This window comes from Pediculus humanus, genomic scaffold (assembly GCF_000006295.1).
Source record: "Pediculus humanus corporis 1103172108293 genomic scaffold, whole genome shotgun sequence".
Lineage (NCBI taxonomy): Eukaryota > Metazoa > Arthropoda > Insecta > Psocodea > Pediculidae > Pediculus > Pediculus humanus.
Window position 1 is genome coordinate 264,223 of NW_002987862.1, and position 12,370 is coordinate 276,592.

At 25.5% G+C, this 12,370-nt stretch overlaps 2 protein-coding genes across 2 annotated transcripts; both read left to right on the forward strand.

Annotated features, from left to right (window-relative positions):
- Positions 1-10,084: 10,084 nt before the first annotated feature.
- Positions 10,085-10,983, forward strand: Phum_PHUM546530 (Ribonuclease P protein subunit p14, putative; the record flags this gene model as incomplete). Its single annotated transcript, XM_002431715.1, has 3 exons — positions 10,085-10,116; positions 10,519-10,603; positions 10,774-10,983. 3 exons carry the CDS (start codon positions 10,085-10,087, stop codon positions 10,981-10,983), a joined length of 327 nt encoding a protein of 108 aa, XP_002431760.1.
- Positions 10,984-10,987: 4 nt separating this feature from the next.
- Phum_PHUM546540 (mitochondrial intermembrane space import and assembly protein 40-B, putative) lies at positions 10,988-11,609 on the forward strand (the record flags this gene model as incomplete). Its single annotated transcript, XM_002431716.1, has 2 exons — positions 10,988-11,435; positions 11,563-11,609. The coding sequence occupies 2 exons, from the start codon at positions 10,988-10,990 to the stop codon at positions 11,607-11,609; spliced, it is 495 nt and encodes a 164-aa protein (XP_002431761.1).
- Positions 11,610-12,370: the final 761 nt, after the last annotated feature.

Consider the following 12,370-nt stretch of genomic DNA (forward strand, 5'->3'; position numbering starts at 1 on the left):
TGAAAACTGGTTTTTTTTTTTTGTTAAATTATTGAGTTGGAAACGGTGAGGCAGCAAACGGACAACAACAACAACAAACAGGCAAACAGGCAACGCAGGCATTTGTTCGTACACACAAAACCTGATTTGGTTCATTTATCTTAATATCTACTCATTATTGTCCAGGTAAGAGATAGATTGTTATAATAATCAATGACCGAAATTCGTGCAATAAATTATATATAATGATACAAAAAGGGTGGTGTGCGACGTATGTAAGATAAGAGAGCGGAAAGGAGAGGGTTGTTGTTGTTGTTTGTTGTTTGTTGCTTGCTCTTAAATTTTTTTTGTTACTCGAGGGTAAAATAAAAAAGAAATTTAAATTAAGTTTTTTTTTTTTTGAATTTTTGAGTATTTTTATACCCGAAAAAAGAAAAATCACAGGCGAGACCTTTTCTCTTTTTTTTTTTATTGCATCCCCTCCATTTTTATTATTATTATTATTTTACTTCCGACGCCATTTTATTTTTCACAAAAGAAATGACCCGACATTTGAAATTTTTTTTTTTTTTACACGGAAAAAAAATCGACGATTTGTTATTGTTTTGACCGACAAAAAAAAACCGCCGAACTACGTCATCATAGTCGTCGTCTACGTCATTTCGATAATGATAATAATGATAATGATAATAAAATCCTTGCTCGCGATCGATTAATGTGATTTTTCCCGGCAATTTATGACTCAAAAAAAAAGATTTTTTTTTTGGGAAAGTAAATATTTTTACGAATGGTTGTTTGTTTGTCGCTAACAAACGCCTTCCCTCCCTCCCTTCCCTCCCTTCCCTCCTTCCTTCCTACAAACCATTTACTGAAATTTTTAAATAATAATAATAATAACAAACTCGTAAACTTCTATTAAAAAAAAAAAAACGCTAGACAGTTTTACTCTTTTTTTTTCTCCATGATTCCAAAAAACGACCTATTAAAAATCAATCGGAATCATCATCATTATTATCATTATCAATTTCTTTTTATTTACAAATTTAAAATTCCTCCCCTCCCCCCAAAAAAAAAATTAATTCGATTACGCGATATTATTTTTATTATTGTTAATAATTTAAACGACTTATTACGTAATTACATAACTCGAGGGTCATTTATTTATTTATTTATTTTTCCAAAAATTAATAAATAAATAAACCCCCGCTGGAATTAATAATAAAATAATATCCGTTATTAATAATAATAATAATAATTTTTAAAAACGAGTTTGTCATTAAATAAAAAAAAAAAAAATTGCCAAAAAACATAAACCGAGTCGTATCATTACCATCGATTATCAATTATTATTTAATTTAATACATAAAATTTTATTTATTATTTAATAATAATAATAATAATAAAGCTCAACCCATTTTTATATTAATATTTAAAAAAAATAACCGTTTTAATTATGTACATAACTTACGTTTAAAAAAAAAAAAATTAATATATATGCGTATTAATAAAATAAAAAAAATAAAAAACGAGAGCATTAAAAATTATAATTAAGTTAATTAATCCGGTTTAATTTTATTTAAAAAAACTTTTTTTTTTTTTTTTTTTTTTTTTTAATAATACCACGGTAATAAGTTTTAGTTTTTTAATAAATTAAAATCCGTTTGAATTTTTTATAACGTAATTAATTAATTAATTAATTAATAAATACACGAGACGAATTCAAAAAAAAAAAAATTTCTCCCTCCGACAGAGACAAAACATTTTTTTTTAATTAATTAAATCATTTCCGTTAAAAAAAATTTTAATTGATTAATCGTTATGTGATAACACGTACGTCGTCGTTATCAATTTTTTAATTAAAATTTCCTACGGGAATTCCCGGAAAACAAAAAAAAAAAAAAAAAACTTGGGACTTTTCGCGATGAATCGGTTGGAAATTAATACGTGGGAATTTATACGACGGGATTTTATTTTACTCGAAACCTTCTTTTCTTATTCTTCTTAAAATTTACGATTGTTGTTTTGTTCAGTAATAATAATAATAATAATAGGAAATAACAATTGACTTACCTTACGAGTACCGTGTGATGTTGTTCAGAAAAAAAAACTTCCCCAACTTCTCATTACGTCCGTGCCTGCTCAACCGTGAATCGCAAAACAATCAAGTTTGTATATATATTACTTAATAAAAAATTTCCTGAAACCATTAAAAATAATTTTTCATCATTATTATCATCATCATCATCATCATCGTTATTATTAACTCTCACCGTCTCAATTATTATTATTATTATTAATATAAACATAATGATGCGACCGCGTGTTACGCATTGTTAAAAAAAAATCGAGACATTTAAAATTTTTAATTTACGAAATTAAAAAATAAATTTGGGGGGGTGTGGGTGGAGGTGGCGATGGGGGCGTTCGTTGTGAAGGAGAGTGTTTCAAAATGGGATGGGAAGAGAGGGGGTAAACGGTAGAATTTAAATAATTAAATAAAACATTTTTTTTTTTAAATCGTCGAGAACAACACAAAAAATCTTATAAAACATTTCGAATCAATTTTAAAAAAATGAAAGCGATGATAATAATAGTAATAATAATAATAATAATAATAATAATAATAATAATAATGATAATAGCAGCAGTAAAAATAATAATAATAATAATAATAATAATAATAAAACATTTATTTTTAAACGAGTGAGTTAACATTTAAAAAACGAGCGTTTTACTTCTGCTTCTCCTCGAATTTTCCAGGAAAATTTTTATTCAGAGAATAAGAAAATTCTTAAGAAAATTTATCGTTACGGTTATTTTAACGTGCGTGTGCACGTGCGCGTGGCGTGAGTGATAACGATCGTGATAACGATGATAACAATAAAAAAAAAGGTGTAATGTAAGTTTTTACGCATCGTAAAAAAAATTTCCCACAATATCGATTTTTTATCATTCATAACCCACGCGTGAATATAAGAGAAAAAAAATTATTATTATTATTATTAAAATGTCGGAAGTGACGAATGACTTAATGACCGGATATCGTCTTTGTTATCGTTCGAAATTATTCGTCATTCAAAAAAAAATTATTGAAGTTAATGTTCCAGTAATAAAACTGGAGAAAATTTTAAATGGAAAAAATTATTAGTAAGACGTGTATTTTGAGAAAAAAAAAAAAGATTTCGTAAATTTTTTTTTTATAGAAAAATCTGGATTAAATTTCAAAAAAAATTTTTTTTTTTTTGGGGAATAGCGGAAGTGACGTATGAAAAAAAATGACGATGATGATGATGATAATAATAATAAGGGGGAAATAAATTTTTTCATTGAAACGCATTCATCATAATTATTCACACATATTATTTCCTTTATAATTTTTTTTTTTTTATTATTATTATTACGTAACAAATTTTTATAAATTAAAAAGAGAGAAAGAGAGAGGGAGAAGAGAGAGAGAGAGAGAACAAAAAAAAATTATTTAAAATTCTTTTGAAATGAAAAAAAAAAAAAAAAATTCATAAGAAGAATTAAATCCGATTGAATTCATGTTAAAAAAAGAAAACCAAGTTCACGACGTGACCCAAAATGTATTTTTAGTCCCTTTCAAATCATTACAAAAAAAAAAAAAGAGGGGGAAGGAAGAAGAAAAAAAAGAAACGAAATAAATTCAAACGTAATTGGATGTTGTTTATAAAAGGAAAAAAGGAAAAAAAAAGGTTAACAAACCCTTTTGTAAAAAAAAAAAAAAAAATTTACGACGAATCAAATGAACTTATCATAACAATTGTGAAAAACAAGTCTTATAATCGTATTTTATATTTATTTTTTTTCACCTTTAAAAAATAATAATAATAATTTTTGACGGTCTAGACTTACTTATGTTTAAATAAAATCAATCAATCAGTCAGTCATTCGCGGAACGTAAAATCAAAATGGAAAGAAAAAAAAAAAAATTAAAAAATTATTTAATCAAGCTGAAGTGAAAACTATAAAAATAAAATTTTCCGTTACGCTTCGTGCGTGCGACAATTATAAAATAAAAATCGATAATCCATCGATCGATCGATCGATCGATTGATCGATAATTAATAGCTTAAATTGATTTTTTTTTCCAATCGTCATTTAAAATTGAATTATTTTTATGTATAATTTTACACTTTTTATAATAATTAATTAAATTTTCTTTTTTTTTTTTTGAAATTTTTTTTTTAATGTTACTTTTCACCTCTCTCTTTCTCTCTCTCACTCTCCCCCTTTCCCGTTTTCTCTTTTTTTAATTCACTCACTCTCTCTCTCTCTCTCTTCCTTTCTCGTTTTTCGTATTTTTTTTTCTCTTTCTCGTTTTCCGTTTTCCTGTTTCTTTTTCTCTTTATTTCTTACTCACTCTGTACAGCACTCTTTTTTTTAGTTTTTCTCTCTCTTTCCCTTTTTCTTATGGTCTTTTTTTCCTATTGTATTTCTCTCTCTCCTCCCCCCTTTTCTGTTTTTCTCTTTCTCTCTGCCTAGTTTTCCGTTTAACTCTTTCTTTTTCCCTTTTTTTCCTTCTTCTTATATTCTTTTTCTCTTACTGTCTTTCACTTCCTCTCTCTCTCTATCTATCTACCTATCTCTTTCTACCTTTCATTCTTTTTACTTATCTTTTTCTTTTTAATTACTTTCGTTCTAATTTTCATTCTACCAATCAGTCTTACTCTCTCTCTCTTTTTTTTTTTTCAAATAAAAAAAAAAAATTTTTTTTGACCCCAGGTAAAATTTATAATTTTTTTTCTTTACTCGCGGGGGGAAGGGGGGAGAAATGGGCAACTAACTATAGGGATAAAAATACAGAGAAAAACGCTGCGAGTGGTATTATTATCAGGCACGAAGGTATGAAAAAAAATAAATAAATTTTTTTTTTTTAATAATATTAAACCTTTGCCTCGTGAATTTTAAAAAATAATAATAATAATAATAATTTTGTAACCTTTCAAACACGTCAAAATGATGAAGAGAATTATAAAAAATACATTTTAAGAGGATTTTTTTTTTTTTTTTTTTAAATTACTAATACAAATGGTTTTTCCTTTTTCACTCATTTTGATAGTCATGAAAGATAATTTTGACATTAAAATACTTTTATTGTGGCATTAAAAAAAAAAATGGAGAAAGAAAATATCAACGCATGAAAAATCAAAAGAAAATAAAACCTCAAATTAAAAAAAAAAAAACTCGTTATCATGGAAATTATTTTCGTTTCCAAAAATAAACACAATAATAATAATAATTTTTCAAAGTTTCTTTTTCCACTGGACAAAATAAAAATATAAAAAAAAATTTTTAAACAATTTAATTAATTATCATTAACGTCGTCGTCGTCGTCGTCGTCATGGTCGATAAGAAAATAATTTTAATTATATTTAAAATCGTTATTATCGATTTACTGGAATGAAATATGAGTCCTCCCCCCTCCCCCTGCTTCCTTCCTTCCTGGAAAATGAATACGTCGTTATCGATAACAAATATTTAAATTTTTTTTTTTTTTTTTTTTTTTTTATTCCAGTTAATTCCGTCGCCAGTCGTCGTGAAAGTAAATTAAAACTTTTTAAAACGAACGTAAAAATATTATTTTACAGTTTGATTATAATGACACACGTTCGTTATTACACAATTATTATTATTATTATTATTATTATTATTAAAAACCGTTCGGTCCGTGAAATTTTATACGCCCCCTTTTTTTTTTTTTTTTTTTTTTTTTTTCATTATCCATTACGTTTAAACTTTTATATCGTTATCGTTAATATCCCCCATTATAATAATTATTATTATTATTATCATCATTTACGATTTATGTATTTATTCACCTTGAATCGTATTAATAACTAATAATAATAATAATGATAATAATAATAATAAAATTTTAATGGGTATCGTATTTTTGTTTTTTTTTTTTTTTTACTCTGTCTGGAACCTCATCATTCCAAAAAATTTAAATTTTTCATTAAAAAGAATAAATAAATAAATATGGCGCCGTTTTTTAAAGTTCAAAAGTAAAAAATAAAAAATAAAATTTAATGTTCCAGAAAATGTTTTGGAATTTTATAAACAAAAAAAAAAAAAAAAAGTTTTTCAAGTGGGCAAAGTATGGATGAATTCAAAAGACGGGAAAAGGGGATGCAAAAGAAAATCATAAATTTTAAAAGTATATAAAATTATTTTTGCAAATGAAAATCCCGTCGCGTGTATGGTTATTATTATTATTATTATTATTATTATTATTATTATTATTATTATTATTATTATTTTTGGAAAAACATTATCTTCTCTATGAAAAAATCGTTAAACAAATTTTTATTTCCCGACTGTAAGTAAGTTATTATTTAAAAAATATAAAACCTGAAGAAAAAGTTTTGTTTTTCCATAATAACAAAAGAAAAAAACAAGAGAGAGAGAGGGAGGGAGGGAGGGAGACAGGCAAAGAGAGAGAGAGAGAGAGAGGCCGAGAGGAAGTTAATTTTTTGGCAACACAAAAAAGAAGCAAAAAAAAATAAAAAATAAAACGATAAAAAACTGACCTTTCCAAAAATGGCGTTTTTTTTTTGTTAATTCCACGTTCGATTTATTCGTTTTTAAAAAGGTTAATTACACGTTTCATAATCGAAAATTTTTTTTTTTTCTCGAACCGGTTTTTTTTTTTTTTTTTAAATTTTGTTTTAATCGTTTTAATTTAAAAATTTTTTTTTTCATTATTATTATATCCAAATTTCGAAAAAAATTTAATACGAAACCAATTATTATTATTATCATCATCATCATTATCTATTTGCGAATGTAAAAAAAAAAAAAAAACGGCCATTTTGGTATTTTTATCCCATTCCGAATTGAATGATAATTCTCATTGAAGTTTTTAATAAAATATCATTCTCGCGGTTCCATAATAGGAATTAAATAAACACGTGTTGTACGCGGTAAATCGGGGGGGGGGGAGAGGGGAGGGTTAAAAAACAAGTCATGGAGAAGAAATTTCTTTTTGGAATTCGCTCTACGATCGTTAGGTAATAATAATAATAATAATAAAAACCTTTGACGTAAATGGAAAACCGTGTAATTTAAATTAATTACAATTCGATGATTGTTTTTAAATAAAAAAAAAAAAATTTTCCATAAATAATCCCTTTTTTTTTTTCAAATAACAATCCCTCCATATTTTACCTCACACTCTCTCTCTCTCTCTCTCTCTCTACCTCTAAAAACCTGTCTTTTTCTCTCTCTCTCTCTGTCTTTAACAATTTGTCTCTCTCTCTGTCTGTAACAATTTGTCTCTCCTTCTCTCACTCTTTCTATTTCTAACAAACTGTCTCTCTCTCACTCTTTCTGTTTCTAACAGTCTCTCTCTCTCTCTTCTGTCTCTAACAACCTATCTCTCTCTCTCTCTCTCTCTTTTTCACTTTTCTTTCTCTTAATTTCTTTCTTTCTAATTTTCCAACGACTCAAACTTTAAAGGAATGTCGTTAAAATTATTACTATTATTATTATTATCATTACTTTTACATTTACATTCTGCTTAATGTCGTCATTTAGCAATTTTCCATTTTTTTTGTGAAAAGTAACATACGTTTAGCAGACGACAAGAAAAAAAAATCGTACGAATAACGATCGTTAAAAATTTGAAAAAAAAAAAAAAAAAAAAATTAATTTTCTCCAATTAACTCGTTAAAAAAAATTATTATTATTATTATTATGTTCGTCGTAAAAAAAAAAAATTTTTTTTTTTTGTATAAAATTACAATTAAGTATAATGCATAAAAGATTTTAAATAATGGAGTCGGTAAATTACACGCACACGCACGCATGCACACACGAATATTCAGGTAGAAAGAACGAAATCGACGTCAGGTAGTCATTTTTTTATTTTTAATTTAATTACGTTTCCGCACCCCCCTCCCGGGAAATTTTATTTTCTGACACTCGGTAAAGACAATTTAATAACAGCACACGCACACACGTTCTACCCCCGCCCCTCACCCCGCTGCACCCCCCCAAAATTTATAACCGAAATTTAAAAAAAAAAAAACGCGACGACTTTACTTGTAATAATTCATCGTTATCAAGTTGTTATCATTGCCGTCCTTTTTTTTTTTTTTCATTAAAGCTTTGTTTTGTGCGGTTTTTGAAAAAAAATTGAAACCATTTCCGGTTTGTCGTTTATCGTTTTTTAAAAATCATTCTAACCCGCGAAAACTAATTTCTTTTTGAAAAAATTTAATTTCACACTCAATTACCCGTGAAATGATTTTTTTTTTTTTTGTTTCTCAAAAACCCTTTCAAATATATTTTACCGGGGGTTTTATCATCATCATCATCATCATCATCATCATCATCATCATTATTAAAGCCGTTAAAAAAAATCCTTTTTATAAAAAAAGAAAAAAAAAAAGTTTTTACCTTTAATCAAAAAAATTTGATTGTTCCTTTTCCACCAAGAGTTTTCACATTTTATTTCCGGTAACTAAAACATTCATTTTATTTCCGTTTTCCGTTTGATTTTAAATTTTCGTTACATTTCTATATTATTATCATCATTATTATTATTAATTTATCAACTTATCTGTAAAAAAATACAAAAATTAATGACGTCATCAATTCGATACATCATTTTTTTTTTACAAATTAAATTAATCGAAAAAAAAAAAACAATCAATTGCCTAAAAATAAAAATTCAATTTAAGATGATGATAATGATGATGATGATGATGATAATAATAATAATAATAATAATGATTTCAAGGTTTTTTATTAATTAATTTATTTGCAAAAGGCGTAATTAATCACGAGAGGGAAAAAAATAATAAGAGACAGGTGATTTATTTATAAATAATAATAATAATAATAATGATAATGATGATGATGATGAATGGCAGACATTACGTAATATCAAACGAGTTGAAGAAAAAGAAAAAAAAAAAAAAATTTATTACGTTTCATAAAAACAAAAACGTTTCGATTTAATCGGGTCGAAATGATTTTGCCATATTTTTTTTTTTTTTAAACAATAAAATCGAAACAAACAAACAAACAACAAAAGATTTACAAAAAAATTTTTAAAAAAAATCGATCGGTATTAATTACTATAATAATTTTTTTTTCGTTTTCTTACTCTATGATTTTTTTCCCCCATTTCCGACGGCGATTTTAACGTTTCGAACGTCCGCCATTTTTGTTTTTTTTACCCCGTCATTGTTGTTATAAAATTTATAGTTTTTGTTTGTTTTTTTTTGTTTGAGTAAAAACTTTTTGTCCTTTTTTTTTTTTTTTTTTTTTTTTTTAGATTTCAATTTGTTGCGTGAGTATGTTTGATGTATGTAACCAAAAAAAAAAAAAAAAATTACAGAGTTGATAAATAAAAAAAAAAAAACAAATAAAAAATGAATGTAACGAAAATTTTATACGTTATTCCTTTTTTGTAAAAAGTTTTTTTTTTTTTTTTTTTTCTTTAAAAAAAAAGGAAAATTCCTATTATTTCGGGGAATTTTTTTTTCTAAAAGGTTATAAAAAAAATGAAGGGAAAATTCTTAAAAGTTAACAAAAAAGGACGGAGGAAAAACATAAAAATTATTATTATTATACTACGCCGGGAATGCCCGCAAACTTTTTTTTAATGGAAGCAAAAAATACAAAAGCAAAACGTTAAACATTATTCTTCGATTCATTTTGTTTTTTTTTTTTTAAATTAACCGTACTATTATTAAACGTACTCGTTTCGATTGATTACTTTTTAATGTTACCCAAAAATTTTTTTTTCAAATTTTCCATTTTGTATTCCGTTAAAAAAAAAAAAAAACAAAATGGATTCCTAAACGGAAATAAAACATTAAAAAAATTTTGCATTAACGCGACATCTACAGTTTATTTTTATAAACATAAAAAACTGTTTTTTTGTTATCGAATGCAACGAGACGATTGAAATTTTACAAAGTAATTTTTTTTTTTTTCTCTCTTTCCTTCTCCATATAATTGCGAAATTATTAAAAGCTGTTGCTATATAAAATTTCGTCGAATTAAAAAAAAAATAAAATGAAAAATATATTTAAAAAAAAAAAAATAGGAAAATGTATTTTTTTATAATATGACAATTTATTATTACTTAGACGTTGATTTGTAAGTAAATCATCATTACTCGCTTTAATTTTTATTTTTCATCATTTCGAATTGTAACCAGTTAGGGTTAGAAATTGATTTTCAATGCCGGTTTTTTACTCGTTTTCCTTCTACATTTTTAATTTGAATTTATCATTTGACGAGACTTTGATATTTACTAGTTATTGAAATGTTTTTATGTTCTAACACTAAATATTCCGTACAATGTGTAATTATCCTATCTTATTTTTTTTTATTTAATTAAATTTCTTTTCCATATTCCTATTGCTTTTCCATTTAATTTTGTATTATGTGCAGACAAACATTTAAATAATTTAATAGATCAATTAATTGATTTTTAAACAAAAGGTTTTTAATATATTCTACAAAACATAACGATTTGTTTTTTTTTTTTTCTTTCAGTATAATTGAGAATAATAAAGTCGAAGTGGATATTTATAAACTAAAGCAAATTATCACAAGCTGTGTGAGAAAATTATTCGGAGAGGTTGTTAAATATTTTGAAATTATTTTAAATTAACACACTAATATTTTTAGTCATTGAAACCAAAAGTATTTTATGAATAAATAACTTATCGAGCAATTATGTGCATTAAATGATTTATCACATGTGAATTTGTTCGAAACTAATATGATTGTTTAATTTTTTTTTTTTAGGCAGGAGTCGGGAATCAAGTGGATATATTAAAATACGAGGCCAGCACAGGCCAAATTATATTACGCTGTTTTAGAGATTTTTATGTAAAATTAAGATCATCATTGTCATTTGGCAGTGAATTTGATGATATACATTATTCATTTTATGTCAAAAAGGCATCAGCATCCATTTTGACATTACTTTCCAATAATAAGCTTTATAAATTTTAAATAAATGTCTACATATAGGAAAGAGGGTAAAGACGTGATCATATTTGCAACACCCGAAGATCACAAAGAACCAAGTTCGGTTGTTTTACCCGAACCTGAACCTCAACCTGGTTTGATTTTACCTAATGGTGAAATAAATTGGAACTGCCCATGTCTAGGGGGAATGGCCACAGGGCCTTGTGGTGTAGAATTTAGAGAAGCATTTTCTTGTTTTCATAACAGTGAAGCTGAACCTAAGGGAAGCGATTGTTATGATGCTTTTAAAGAAATGCATTTATGTATGGCAGAATATCCACAATTGTATAGCAAATATGATGATGATGATGATGAACTTAATTTAGAAGCTGATAAAGTATTAGCAAATGAAAGCACTATGCCTAAAGAAGAACCGAAAATCACGACTCAAACTAAAATGGAAACCGACAAAACTGATAAACGTGTAGAAAATAAAGGTATTGTTCCTACAGAATCTAAAAAATCTTCCATAGCTTCCCCTGTCGAAGAAAAACTAAAAAATTAATATACTTAATGTAAATGCATCATCTCGAAAACAAATTTTTTTTTTTTTTTCCATTTTAGAATTTGTTAGTGTTTTAAGTAGTGAATTCAATTTTACATTACATTAATTATAGTAAATTTACATTATTATTTGTTCATTGTTGTATTTTTCAATTCATGATTAAAAAAGGGGGAAAACAAAAAAAAAGTAGCATAGAGTTACTTTAGAAGAGTTATAAATGTTTATCGTAAACCTAACCGGAGAATTATGTTGCAAAATAAAAATTTTCAGTTTTTTTTTTAAATATTCAAAATTTCACAAAACGTTGAAATTATTCTAACAAATATGAAAGTAATATTTTTTTTCAGAAATTAATTACAGTAATAAAGGTCGAATACGAATTTATTTTTGAATTATTTTGTATAGTGAAATATTAAAAAAAAAAAAAAAAAATCAAACTTTTATAAATTTTATTTTAGTCACAAATAAAATTTACAATAAAATTATTTGTTCAATATTGAAACTAATTGTCCTGAATTATTTTTTGAAAGTAATTTTCATTTTGATTTTTTAAAAAAATACATTAGAAATTCTTACCTTATTTTCTCTAATACTTTTCTTAAATTTTCTTTACCACATTTAAAAAAAAAATTGATGATAATAATTAAAAAGAAAAATTACAAAAAAAAAAAAAAAAAAAATTAACTAATTATGAAGTTAAAATCTTAAAAAACGTTTATCAAGTGGAGTCCTCTACCGGTGAATTTTATAACCAATTAGAATTCAGTCGACGCTGATTGACGTCAGCCGCTGGAACGGAAGTAGTTGTTCAGTTGTTTTGAAATCGAATTGCGTGAAAGTGTGTGTAGGTACTGTTCACCGCAAACA